Below are 14,612 nucleotides of genomic sequence, written 5' to 3' on the forward strand. Positions count from 1 at the left end.
AAGGAAAACTAAAAAAATTCACATCATTCTTCATTCATCTGTTGCTGATAAATTTGTCAGTCTCTCCCAACATACTCTTTGTTGTCACTTCATCACTTTAAAAGCTATAAAGTTCTATAATGGACATCATTGTAGACTTAGATGATAAGAAGGGGGAAGGAAAACAACTTTATTTCTGAACTGGAGCCAGTGGAAGTGTTAGGCAAAGTCTGGGTGTTTGTTAGCGGAGGTTTGAGGTGGCATGAGAGAAGGTTGTGGGTTTCTGAGGACTGGAGTAATCTTGCTTTCCACAAGGTGTTGCTGGAAAAGAATTGATATAAGGGGGCTTTGAGATGTTCTGGTAAGTTTTAATTCAACAAAGGTGAAAATGGTATGTGAGAATGGATTCATTTTCCCTTAAAGGTTTGAACTTGGAAAAATGCTGCGTCTTTACCACAAACAGAAATCACAATCTTGAAACATTGGCAAAGAGAAGGAGCTTTGTGAAAATGCTTTTGGATGGATTTGAGGGAGTTAAATTAGATTAAATGAGTTGGTTGCAGGCTTATGACAAATGCTGAGTGTACAATTTGGTGCTTATTTTATTCAGGTACCTCTCAGTTAAAAGATTAGTTAAAAGTTAAAAGATTAGAGTCTCAGTTAAAAGATTAGAGAGATGTAAAGATGATGTTTGGTGTTTACTTGGTGTTCAAGATGAAGTTTCAGGTTTCAGTCGCATATCACAAGGAAAAAGGGAAGTATGAAATAATTTTTCATTGCTCACTAAAACAATCTCTCAGAAAATGACAAAGCAGTCTTCCCATTTCTCCCCTGACACCTGATAATAGGATGAGATCACCACTTTATCTTTTTTCCTGTTATCCATTTGGATAATTGTTACTGTAGAACTACAACTTGGAGAAAAATGCAGGGGAAAAAAAAGAACCTGTGGGGCTTGGCATGATTTAACATAATAAAACTTTAGCAAACAAGGCCAGTATTTTCAAGCTTGGTTACCTAAAATTTGATTTGCCTTTTTGGTTTTTTAATGTATGAATTGTCATCTTAATTAGGAATTCTTTTGAGATGCAGAGTATCTCTGTTGTCTTTTGAAGTTGGTACTCAGCTTTTCTGCAAACAGGGCTGTTTATCAGGTTTTTTAACATGGGGTAAGATAACTAATACTGGAATCAAAGTGACCCTGGTTTGGCTATGAGCTAACAAAGGAGAGCACTGTAACTGTCTGTAGAAGTAGGAGATAAAAAATATATTTTAGTAATTTGCAAGGATTCAAAAAGAAATTAGGCTAGGCTACAAGTGGAGCCTGTGATTGAAGTACCATTGTTGGAGATCTTACAGAGGCCCGAGGATGCATTTTAAGCAGTTATTTTATCTAGGAGTGCCAAAAAGGGAGAGGGAGGAGGAGAGAGCAGATGACTTTGAGTCCTGTTCTGTTGTAGGCACTGAGGAGAATTGCTGTCCTGGTCATTCCAAGGGACATTCCTTCTTCTACAGAGCTTCATGTTGCTCTGGAGCAATACAGAGCACATGTGATAATCTTCTCCCTGAAAGTCCCTCTCTTGCATTTTATGGCTTCAAAGATGTGGGGTGTGTTTTTAATAATTCCTGACATTCCCTGTGTTCACAGTAGATTTTCCTCTTCTCATTTTGGATTTCAGCTTTGTTTGGTGCTACAAATGAACTTACACAAAGAAATTCTAGAATCTTAGAACACAACCCAAATTCTAGGTTTGCCGTGGGCAGGGACACCTTCCACTATCCCAGGTTGCTCCAAGCCCCGTCTAACCTGGCCTTGGACACTTCCAGGGATGGGGCAGCCACAGCTTCCCTGGGCAACCTGTGCCAGGGCCTCACCACCCTCACAGGGAGGAATTCCTTCCCAGTATCCCCTCTAAACCTGCCCTCTGACAGTGGGAAGCCATTCCCCTTTGTCCTGTCCCTCCAAAATATCACTGTGTTAGCCCAGAATCATCGTTTTGAGTTTTGGAGGATATTTTATTTAAGCTAAAGAGACATTTTCAATGCACGTAACTTTCCTTTTTTCTTTTTTAGGATGTGAAACATAAAGCTGAGAAAACAGTGGTGGCAGATCAGCAGGAAACAAAGGAGCAGCTCCCAGAAAACGTTCGTGTGTTTAGGAAACTATCTCTGTGTTTATGTTAACCAGAAAGGGAGGGTTCTGAGGGCTTCATCTAATTGAAGAGTGAGGGATTTAGGAGGGAAAGGGGTTAACTGGGGAGACATTAAAATAATTTTATTGGTGGAAATTTGAAAAATGACTGCTTCTTTTAAGTATATGGCAATTGCTTATTTTCCTTCTATGAATTTTGAGGATTTAGTAAGGTATGATAATGAACAGCTAATGATAATATCCACACAGTGTGCTATTCTGTGACTGATAACTGATCTCTCTTGCTTCTGCTTTGCTTTTAGGACCTCAACGAGATCAAACAATCCAAATCTTCAACAAAAGTGCCAGTCAGCTTACAGGAGATACCCCTGGAGCCAGCACCTACTTACCTTTCTCCAGACGCAGAAGTCACCAGCCGTAATATGAACCAGTTCTTTTTTTCACAATATAGTGTTTTTTTAATACCCTAACCCATGATGGATGTTTCCATTTTGCTTTCCAGATAACTTTTACTGAGATTTCTTTTAATTTGAACTTATTTTTTTATAGTGTTTGAATTTTTCTTTCATTTCACAATTTTTGAGAGCTTGAAGGCGTCTTTGCTTGTTTTTCTTGACTTCTGTATACAAAGGTCTTGTTCCTGTTTTTGAGCAAGATACAAGTCAAGACAGTTTGGGAAATTTGTCCATTCCACGCTGCTGGAATATGTACTTGTCTGTCCTGAACTGGTCTGGATCCCTTGCCACCATGATCTGAATTGTCTAGATTTTAACTGAATTAGATGTGCTCCCAGACATTGACTCTGAGCATTTACTTCCAGAACTCAAGTTGTTCTGATTTAAAGAGTTCAGAAGCGACTCAGGGTAGTCCTCTGGTTCAGTTGTTTAAGATGAAGAGCAAAATACGAGCTTATTAGTTGTTGTTGTACAATTCCTTTGGTGGTTTTAATTTTCTTATTGTACTTTTTTATGTTCTTAGGTGTCTTTCCACCTCCCCTACCTGTGGATCCAGCAACATGTCCCATAGTTCCAGGGCAGGAGATGACTATAGAGATATCTAAGGGTCGGTCAGGCCTGGGACTCAGCATCGTTGGGGGAAAAGACACTCCACTGGTGAGTTTCTATTTATCTAATATTTGCTGTCTTTTTTAAAGAATAGCAGACAAAGACAAAGAAAACATGGAAAATAATAATGCCCTTAATGTCTAATTGCTGTAATGAATTGTTCAGGACAGGGAGGACAAACCAGCAACTCCAATCTCCCATAATAAATTGATAATTTTGCCTTGTATCGGATGAGTTGCTGTTCCTGTTTAAATTGAAAGGTTTATGTTTCAGTAATGCTTTCTGCTGTGGTCAGAGGTTACAAGTGTGTATTCTTTTATTTAACCATTGTGAATTAAGAGTTGCAAGCAGGTAAGTTTCCAGAATGGCTGGACTAGAAATTAATGTTGCAGAGGCAGAGCTGCTTCAGCAAGGTTAACACCTCTGTCTGGAGAGCAGAAATGCTTAGTAGCTGTTTAAATAAACTATGATTTATCTGCTTGACAGCAAAAGCCCTTGCTGAACAGAGGTAAACCAAAGGTAATCTTTTATTGTTTTCTGTGTCTTTTGGCTTAATCTGCCTCTTGGATATTCTGTTTATTAAAAAAATATCTTCAGATGAATTAAAACATATCAATTCAAGCGTAAGCTCAGCAGGTTGGTTGCTAAACCCTTCTCTGCCTCTGCTCTTTCTGTTTCCTCTCCCTTTTCCATTTAAGAGATGTTATGCTACAGTGTAAGAGAGTGCCAGATTGGGGTTTTTGAATGTCAAATTCAGTTCCTTCAGTAAATAATTCTGCTGCAGAGGTGTCTTTACTGGGTTCTTTTGAATCCCCTGCCACAGAGACACTTCAGGCACTGGAGCTGCTCTGGTACATGCAGTTGGTCCCCAAAATATCATAGTGGGGCATCATTAAGCCGTGAAGTGCAGTGAGTGTCAGCAGATACAGATAATTTCAATGTAGCAGTCCTCTTCCAGACCAAGAAAAAAAGAAGGAAAACAATTCAAAGGAAAGTAGAAAGGAAGTTGAAAGGAAAAAGAGAGTTTTGTTTTGCGGAGTATAGGCTGTATCTTTTACAGCATTAAAACTGAAATTGGAAAAAGTTCAGCTTTTGGTCCTGTTTATCCCAGTCTCCAATTATGCAGAATTAGGTCGAATTGCTCTGTTTCACATGAAAATGGAAATGAGTTATGTTGAAGGCTTAAATCAGCCTGTATGGTTTTCACTCTCTCCAACCATGCACAGTTTTGTCCCAGTCCCTTTTTTGTCAAGCTTCTTAGTGTTGAGTAAATTCAAATAAGTTGCTCAGTGTTAGTCATCTCCCTGATTTTTCATTTAACTGGAATTTGGAAATAATACATGGCAGTCTGTCAGACACAATATGGTGCTTGTCTTTCATGAGATTTTAATATCAATAAATGAAAATTGTAAATAACTGCTTTACAGAGCAGATGAGAAAAATGCAAAGGATTTTGTTCTTTAAATTGAGTAAATGGTTTTGGTTAAGTGTTATACTTTCATTAGTTCATTCATTAAAGTGTCCTCCTAGGAATTGATTTTAAAAATCTATGCACTTGAGTGCTGTAACTAAAACTATGAAGAGAGGGAGGTCCAACTTCCCACTTTTCTGATCCTTAACTTACAGGACTTACCAAAATGAGTCCCTGTTTCTTTTCATATTTCTGAATCTGCTCATTCAAAGGCAAGAAATGGTGTTTCATAAGGAACAATTTGCTTTTGGGAAACCACATTCTAATTCTGACCGTTTGCCATGTGCAGAGACCCTCTCTGGGATTCTCCATGACTTGCTTATGCATAACAGTCCATGCAAACCTTTCTCCTCAGGCCAGGCACTCAGGGTTGTGTCCTTAATGAGATCCCAGCATCCTCAAATAGTTTGGGTTGGAAGGGACTTTCAAGATCATGCAGTTCCAAACCCCTGCCACGGGCAGGGAATCTCCCACTGCACTGCTTTGTGCTTCTGATCTCCCCCAAATTACTTTGCTGCCTTTCCTTTTCTGCCATGAAGTCAGAAAACCTTTTGTAAAGAGTTGAAGTGAAGTTCACATGATATAACAAAGGAGTAAAAGCAAATACTCCTCAGGGCTGTAGGGAAGTTTCTGTCTTGCTGAGTTTCATGGTTTAGAGAGGAAATGTAACAAAATAGGTACATGGAGTTGAGTGATGTGTTTGTCTTCTCTCTGTCATTTGCTTTGAACTCAGTTATATAGCTGGACATCTTCTGTATTTTAAAAAAGGCAAAATAAAAGAAGTTCATCAATTCTGAAGGTCTTGTTGTGTGGCAGAAATTGTGTGTCCAAGACCAACTGTTTGCTGCAGTGCAGAGAAATTAGAATGAAGCTATAATTGGCTTCAACAGTTTGGAGTTTGGTTTTTTAGCTATTTTTGAGTTGTCAGATCAAAGTTAGCAGGGTTGGGAACGGCACCATTTATAGTCCATCTCTGCAGGCATGAAGCAGGAATGTCTTTGGTACTCTTGTAGTTCTAGTGATGGCACATACAGAGATGAGATGCTCTGATGGGTCCATGGAAAAATGCTCCATCCAGGAAGGGAAAAGTCTTGGCAGAATAGGGAGCGGGAGCAGTGTCTGTGCTGCATAGCTGAAGGAGTTTTCTCTTCTACCTTTTTTCCTCTGAGAAAACAAGACATAAACACCAACTTCTTCCTCCTTTTTCTACTGAGTTCTCTTTATTTTGTAGCTGCACAGGGGTGTAAGTGCCTACAAAACCATGAAGGATACAAACCGCTGTTCCCTTGGATCTCAGAAGTAATTTATCAGTATGGGGAAACCAGGAATGCTGCTTCTCAGAACTTGTCAAATCTAAGGTGGACATGCCAAGAGTATAAGTGTATTAAAATGCACTTGATCTAAAAACACTGAGTGCTGGTACTCAACAGCAGCTCAAATGGGATGGGAAGGCTCTCTCAGAATATTTTATATCTTTCTTTAGCACAAGATGTACATGCCCAGCTTTTGGAATAATAAATCTGGCAGCTGGGGACAGACTGCTTCAAAATGAAATATAGAGTGCAACTTTTAAGGCATAACCTCAGGAATCTCATCAGGAATCACCAAGTAGAGGCTTGAAAAATGCAGCCTATGAGCAGGGAGGTTAGCAGGGAGGTTAATTTGTTCAGGAGGTTGGAAACTAATGTCTTAACCCCTGTGAAATGGTTTTTGGTGAGATGTCCATCCTATTAAGCTCAAAACCCTTTCCAGTTGCAGGTATTCTAGGCAAGATCTGGGGTTGTGTGCTTGGGGAGCAGGAGAGCATCAGCTGGAAGGATATGTGTTTAGAAAAGGCATGGGGAAGGGAGGATTGTCCTTGAGAGTTGTCTCCATGTTGTTGATCTTCAGACTGCTATAGCCCTTAAGCAGTTCTATTTCATTTTACTCTAAGCGTTGATATTTTTTAATATTTTTTTTCTTCGCTCTCTTTCACTTCACCTTCCCACATATCCCTGAGAGAACACAACACATGGCCTCTGCTTTAAAGCAATTGAAGTGCAGAGTGGAGCTGGCTGAAGCACACGGGCTTTCAGTTTGTGAGAAGTTTTTTTTCTTGGTTGTAGTCCAATCAAACCTGTAAAACTAACCTCAGAGTGGGAATTTAATACAGAAAAAAAAAAGTGTTTTCGGAAACATCCCAAAATGAGGTTTGAGGCCCTAATGCTGCTCCCCAGGATACCTCCTGCCCTCTTGTCCCCCCTGAATTGTGTATAAATGCTTCTCAGCCCCACCACTGCTAAGAGCAGCCATAAACCTGACAGGGGTGTCATTGTTACCTGGCAGCTGCTGGTGCTCCCGGGACGCCTGAGCTGCTCCAGCTGTGGGATGCCCAGGATTCATGGCAGCTGCAGACCCCTGAGCTGGGCAGGACCTTTGTGCCTGGGCCTGAACAAGCTGTGACTCTTAGTTATGTGTGGGATTCAGCTTCAGATTTGCATTCATGGCAGCAAGCCAGTGTTGGCATGGCCAGCTATCCAGGGCTGCAGAGCCCGGGACCCTGCGAATCCAGGACAAATAACCAGCCCTGTGGGATACAGGATACAGGACTGGCAGCATCAAATAGTCCCATTATTCACCGTAGATTTAGGAAATGTCTCTTACTTATTCTGCTTTTGATTCGTTACATTCTGTATAAGGCAATTCTATATATGGCAGTTTCAAGGCAAATAATTTAGTTTCATGTAACAGGCTTTTTCCTCTGAAACTGTTTTGCCGTGAAGTTTCTATGAGATTTTCATCTTCAATCCTCAGAGAACAGGATGTAGAAGGAATTGTTTTAAAAAGGAGTCTTGGTACTCCTCCAAAATGGCACGTGGGGTGTACCCAGAGAGGTTGTGGCTGTCCCATCCCTACAAGTGTTCAAGACCAGGGGCTTGGAGTAGCCTGGTCTAGTGGAAGGTGTCCCTGCCCATGGTGGGGGGTGGAACAGGGTGGGCTTTAAGGTCTCTTCCAACACAAACCATTCCATGATTCCATGAAATCCAGACCCCATTATCACCCCAGAGTGGGTGAATGCTGCCATGTCTTGTCCAGTTAACAACTTGCAATGAGCCATTTTCTATAAACCAGGGTTGTTAATTTACAGGGATTTGATTCTTGGCAGTACATGGACAAAGCATCTCTCTAAGATGCAAACATTTTCTTAGCAGGGTGGGAGCACTGTTTTGCTTCCAGCTGAATAATTTAGTAATGGTCATGTTGATTACTGGTAATTATTGACTCTGTCTTTGCTGCCTGGCTGATTAAGATGCTCAGGCGAGCTGGAGGCGATTCAGACATTTAGAGGCTGGTAGAGGGATGTTCCCTCCAGGCAGGGTTAGAGAACCCTGAGAGGGAGAAATTCTCAGAGGCTTATCTGGGGCTTGAAATCACAGCTAAGTGCTGGAGAGGCACCCATATAAAAGGGTATAAAAGATTGCAGGGACTGTAACCTGGGGGCTCCCTGGAGGTGAAGTGGGTAGGGAGTGGTCATTGCCTGAACCTTACACAGAAAAACATACTTTATCCTGTGTCTTTTTGTTGAAAACAACAACAAACGTCTTATGCTGGATTATACTGGCTTGTCAACTTTGAATTTGGTAAATTTTCTTTTCTGCTTTCAGCTGACTTTAGTAGAAAGCATTTTTAAGGCAGTTAACAAACTTGAAGGTACTCCATCAGTAAAATAAAGTGATCCACAAAGCCAGGGAACTGGAAAACTTGAGCAGTACTCCAGAAAATAACCAGAATATGCTTGTGCTCAGCTAACATGAGTTGGTGTGAGAGCTGGTAACACTGGGGCTGGGGAGGAAAAAGCTGTTCTAATCGTGTGGGTTAGCCCAGAAGGTTTTCTGGCTTGCAGTGGAGCTCTGTGATGGTGGGGATGCAGTTTGACAGAAGAATATTTAGATTCATTCTGTCAGTCCAGGTGAGTCATACCTTGAATAAACCCCATCTGTTAAGGAAAGGCAAGGGAATAATCAAGAAAACTGTGACTTGAAATTGCAGCTGTTCAAGACACGATGTTTGCCCCTGGAGCTGTGAGGGCTAATTACCTTGTGAGGGCTCCACGCTGCCAAGATCAGGTTGTTCCTATACCAAAGCCAAGCCTAAGAGCTCTGTTTTGTGCTGTGCTGTGCTGTCAATCAGCAGTGGGGACCTACCTAAATGTGAGTTCTGCGTTACTAAATCAGATTCTCCCTTGGTTAAGCTTTTATCCCTCCCTGCCTCCCATCTCAGTTTTATTTAGATTCAGGCAAAAATATCTTCATCAGGTACAGACTGCTGATGTCTGAGCAGTTCTGTAGACATTCATCAAATGCAGCTGAGACTGAAACTGTTTGAGTGAAATATGCTTACCTTGTAACTCCAAATGAAAAGGAAGATATTGGCCTCAGGAGGGTTTCAGCAATATATTGGCTATAGATACTGTTGCTGTTAAATCTACCACACAGTGAATGGAACAATAGAATGAAAAATGGGAATGGAAGTCTTGAGTTTTTAATTGTGGCTTGGGTATTGTAGAGGAAAAGTTTGCGGTTGGGAGAGGAAAAAAAATGCAATCTCTTCTAAACCGACATTTATAAAGCAGAAGGCAATTTACTGACAGAGTGGTAAATGCAGTTAGCTCGAAATTGTGAGGAATTGCTTTGACTCCTGCTTGGATAATGTTAAAATGAAGTTGGTGGATTCATCATCATTCCAGAAGGACGTTAGCTTACAAGAGCATGAAAAACCCAAACTGCTTTGTACATGAGTTATCACAAAAGGGAATTAGGGCAGTAAGTTTTGCAAATAATGTCTTTGATGGGTCTTTGGCAAGGGTTTAGCTGATGGGATGGCTTGCTTGTGTAGCAGTGCCTTGCTTGAAGAAGCTGGTGTCTTCCAGGAATGTAAATCAATCCTAAGATTTAATCTGACAATATACAAAAGCAGTAGGACCTGTCAGAATGGACTTCAGGAGGATCCTGGCTGCTGCTGGTTGAAACCACAGGTTTTTGGCTTCCTGTATCATACACACTCAGGATCTCATGCATTCTTTATAACCTGTGCTATGCACTGTACACTACAAACTTTCCCTTTTTTTTTAAATTTAATAAAATAATGAGAGTGAGAGAGCTAAGGTTTTAATATGTCGTTCTGTGTTTTATTATTCCCTCTAAAATGAGCATGTATACTTTTTGAAAAACTTTGGTTTGCTTTGGCATGTGATTCACAGGAACATAGCTCTTTCTATCATTCTGACTTAAGTCATATATTTTTACACTAAACATCTTATTACCTTAGTTTTATTATTTCAGAATCAAAGGAGAGCTTGCAAATGTCTATGACTGCAGAGTGAAGGAATGTTAATGAATAGTGCCATTGAATTTTCAGGTTTTAGCTTTTCTGATCTTAGAGAATATAACTGTAAGCAAAAATATTATGCAAGCTGAATAAAATTTAAATAAATAAGGACCAGATGTAACTATAGGGGCCTATAAAATGTAATACAAATACTATCCACTTCCTTAAAATAAATCTGTATTTTAGTATGAAAAATTATATTCATATTGATATTGTGGATTAATCTTTTTTATGAAAGTTGGCAAGTGAACACCATCTCTTGCAAGGGCTTGTTCTTAAATGGGAAACAGACCTTTTGTTTTGACCTTGAGTGGAGCAGTTTCTGGGTCTCGTGCAATGTAAAGCATTTTTACATTAACATGGTAATACATTTTTACATTCTGCAGCCTGTTTTACTACAGTAGTGTTTGGCTTAGGATTCTGGGTGCCTGTTAATGGTTTGTGAACACTGGGAATGGCAAAATACTGGAGTGTTAGAAGGAGGGATTATGCAGCACGATGCATTAGATAAACCCCTTTAAGAAGTCAAGTGATTTGCTTGGGCTTGACCTTCAGCTTTCGTTGCTGAACCATTATCTTTTAGATTCCATTTAGGTCTGCAAATGGAAGATCATAGATCATAACATAGCTGTTGTCATTTCCTCTGCCTACAAGTAACCAGCAGCTGGATTTGTTTTAACTACTGAGAGATTCTTGCATAGGGCTAATTCTCCAGCAAAACTCACTGTGCAACCAGTTGATTTCTGCTTTATCTGTGAACCAGCCTGTAAAAATGAAATGGCAATTTTACTACTCCGGACACAGTATTACAGAAGTTGAAAAGGAAATAACTGATGTTATTGTACTTGCCCTGGGAGAGATAAATCTGTAATCCTGCAGTCAGCAAAACCCCTTGCAGTGTTATTATCTTTAATAATGATAATTTAGTGTAACATTTGTAGCTATGTAGGAAATTAGTTGGAAATGTGTAATGTTAGCTTAGGAAAACACAGCTTATCAACTAAATCAGAAAACATCTTTTCCTCAGTGTTGTTTTATATGCAGTTTACTTTTTGCCCTCCTCAGGAAAGTGCTCTAATCCATGCAGAAAATTTTGTTCCGTACACCAAATACATAATTCTGGTCAGTGGTAAGATTCATTCTCCTAACTACAGACCAAACTGAGATACGGGCACATAAAATTAATGTAAAGAAATTGTTCCCTGTAAGGGTGGTGAGGCCCTGGCACAAGCTGCCCAGAGAAGCTGTGGTTGCCCCATCTCTGGATGTGTCCAAGGCCGGGTTGGACAGAGCTTGGAACAACCTGGTCTAGTGGATTATGTCCCTGCTCAGGGCAGGGGGTGGAACTGAATGAGCTTTAAGGTCCCTTCCAACCCAAACCAGTCTGGGTTTCTGTGATGATGTTCCCCTGGTCCAGGACAATGCTCTGGTGGTTGAGGTAGCCTTGTAGCCAGAGAGCAGAGCTATGGATCTGATTTCTACTCTCTGAACTGTTTTGTGGATATTTTTTGTCTAATGATTGCCACCTTAAAATGGACATCCTGTAAAACATGGTCTGGGATTTTCAAACAACTCATTTCTTACTGAATACCTTACCCAGAGTCATTCTGTACTGATTATTGCAGTTCTTAATGTCTAATGGTTCACCTTCCTTCTGTGAAATGCCTTTGATCCTATCAAAATAATGACTGGATTGTGAACTGAAACAGCACAACAAAGATAAACTCAAAGCAAAGTTGAGCTCAGTTAAAGCAATAGCTTGTTGTAAATGAGCTTCAGTAGTGCAGGGCTGTTCAGTGCTGTGCAAGAAGCCTCTCTACCAAAATCTGGACCTTTTTTCCTTGTCAAATCTAGCCAACACTGGATAAGTGGGAATTTCTCTGCTCCAATTCTTTTGAAATCACCCCTCTTACATACTGGTCCGCCTTTATTACATGATAGACTTTCATCTGTCATCTAAACTTGGTACTTAAAGTTTGGGCTTCCTTCATGTCTTGTGTCCGTTTACTCTCTCACCCTCTATTCCCAGCATTCCCAGTAACAGCCTGGGGGCTGGTTTTCAGTGGCTTTTCAGTTGAAAGCTGCTGCTTGTCCTGCTGAAGAACAGCTGCACAGGAGAAAAGCAACACTAGAGAGACTGGCTCAGAAGCTATAAACTTGCAGAAAACGTGTGAGCAATCCAAGCCAAAAGCCAGCCAGCCTGTGAGACTTTCTCACCATGGTTTATGCTCCTGCAGGCTTTTAAGGATCACTCAGTCAGTGATTTTCCTGAATAGGATGCTGACTTTACCACCTTCCTCCCAGAGGCTCAGTCAGGGCAGTGCTATGTGGTCATTGCCTGGGATCTCTGCTGTACCAGTTCTTGACATTTAAGATACAAAGATTAAGCTGTCAATCTTACTGAATTTAATTCTCAGTGTTAGCATGTCTTTTTGTGCTCTTTGCTAACGGGTGAGTGTGATATTCTTTCCCTGACAGGTCTCTGAAGTCGGTATAAATCAAGCAGAAAAAATATCCACAGCTTGGGGGAGGAGTTGAGATCTGATTCCCCAGGAGTTCAGGGCTCTTCCCCTCCCTGCATCAAAGGCAATGCAGTGTAGATCATGCTGTGCACACTGTACAAGCTGTGGATGGATTCCCAGACTGGGTGATAATTTTTTTAAGGTTGTCTCGCCCTCACTGCTCCATAGTTAGTCACTCTGCACCACCTTTGTTCTTCAAGGTGTTGACCAGGAGGCTCTGTGAAGCCTCCTGCTTCTCTGCCTTTGTTTCCATGGCCAAAACCTTGTTTTCTCAGCACCATCACTGCTGGTCCTTCCCTTTGCTCAACTGTGCAGTCACAGTGGTATTCTGTTGGTGAGGGGTGTAGTTGTCCCACAGCTCAAATCTGAGCCCTAAAAAATACTCTCTAATACACTGTGTGGCAGGTTTGGTAGGCATTTCTCCTTCCTAACAGATTTGGTGAGCACTGTATCCAAACCAGTCATGGTTTTGCCATGTTTGGAAACTATTCTGGCTTGCAGGTATTTTTTTTTCAGCCATACAGTGCCGTATCAGTGCATTCACCTTTTATTTCCTTGGACTGCAGGCCCTTCAGTATAAACATTTTTCAGCCCAGGATGGCAACCTCAGCAGTAGCAGACAAATTTCCTTCAACTCTGTCTTTTCATGGTTGGACAGTCTCAGTTTACACCTGTGAGTGTGGGCTTTGTTTAGCATAAAGAAAAGCTGTTTACATGCCCTGGCTCATGTTCCCCATCCTTCCATCCCATGCAAGAACTGCTCAGCTCTGCATTAATTCCCCATTTGTATAATGGTCCCAGACTGTTCTTAGTCAAAATATACAAAGATTAAAGCTCCAGTTTGTTGAATGGATTTGTAAACTTTATGAACTATGTGCTTTCAGCAGCTGGATATCTCTTTTTAAACAACTATGTTCTTGATACAAGAGTGTTTTTATTTCCCCCTTCTGCACGAACAGTTTTCATGACTCTGCCAAGCCATAATCTATATGAAACTGGTGGTGAAAGGAGATGGGAGGGATAGGAGTGAAAATCTGTCCAGAGCCACTATGAATTCACAATCTCTAGCTGAACATTGACACCACTTTCTCTTCCTCTCTCTGGATTGACTGATTTTGAACTATTTAGGCCTTGACTTCTAGAGATATCAAGCACTCACTGAATTTAAAGCAAGTGAGCAGGAGCTGCAGATGTCCAGGATCCAAAACCTATCCTTTAAATAAATGTTTTGTATTGTTTTAGTCATGATAGATCCTATTTTTTTTTTGTCAGGCACTGAAAGGGGTGTTACAGCTTCAATCCATGCCTGAAAATAGAGTCATTACCAATTAAGGCTTGGTTAGATGGCTGGAGTATGACATTGTGTCTCATTACTGCAGAAACGTCTTTAAAATATTGATGTGATTAAAAGTGTTCAATAACATCAGTAGTTTGGTTTTAGTGATTTGTCATGGATGATCAAAACTAACAGTGTCTTATACAGAACCCACTAGATCCAGTGGAAAAAAATTACTTCTGCGTTAAATGCAATTTGAGCTGATCCCAGAGGTATCAGAGGAAAGAGGTCTGTTTGCCATAGTTTATCAGCTAAGGAAAAGTAAGACTGATGTTTATGCTTATGGACTATTTAAATATCTTTTACAGGGCATCATGGATACATTGCTTTGCTCTGTTTTTAATCGATTCGATAAGCCTTGTTCAACTACACTACTAAACCTGCTTAAGAAAAACAGTGTTTTGGCAGGTCAGCAAGATGTTTCCTTCTCCTGGGTAGGCACAGACAGAACAGGAATGTACCTTTTCATACCATATGTATTTTTAGTTCGAGGTCTGGCTTCTAACACATGCAGGAACTGCAGGGTAACACTGAATTGTTGCCTTTTCAAATAGATGATGCAGATTATTCAAACTGATAACATTTGGTGGTTCCTGAATCTGAGCCTTCGGTATGTGCAGTTTTACATTTAATAATGCAGTGCTGGGAAAAGGTGGTAACTCCAGGTTGTTGACCAGTTTTAAAGAGACCACAGGTGGAAAATGAACCTAAAGAAATGTGA

General features: G+C 40.6%; 1 protein-coding gene across 4 annotated transcripts in view; it reads left to right on the forward strand.

The window, feature by feature from the left end:
* Positions 1-14,612, forward strand: part of PATJ (PATJ crumbs cell polarity complex component) — a 148,993-nt gene that overhangs the window by 110,779 nt on the left and 23,602 nt on the right. For all 4 annotated transcript variants that reach the window (XM_050306309.1, XM_050306306.1, XM_050306308.1 and 1 more), the window contains 3 exons: positions 2,053-2,124; positions 2,434-2,548; positions 3,110-3,243. In XM_050306309.1, the coding sequence (XP_050162266.1) occupies positions 2,053-2,124; positions 2,434-2,548; positions 3,110-3,243 (321 nt within the window). The remainder of the gene's footprint in view (positions 1-2,052; positions 2,125-2,433; positions 2,549-3,109; positions 3,244-14,612) is intronic.

This window comes from Myiozetetes cayanensis, unplaced genomic scaffold, assembly GCF_022539395.1.
Source record: "Myiozetetes cayanensis isolate MyiCay16 unplaced genomic scaffold, myiCay2020 scf12, whole genome shotgun sequence".
Classification (NCBI taxonomy): Eukaryota; Metazoa; Chordata; class Aves; order Passeriformes; family Tyrannidae; genus Myiozetetes; species Myiozetetes cayanensis.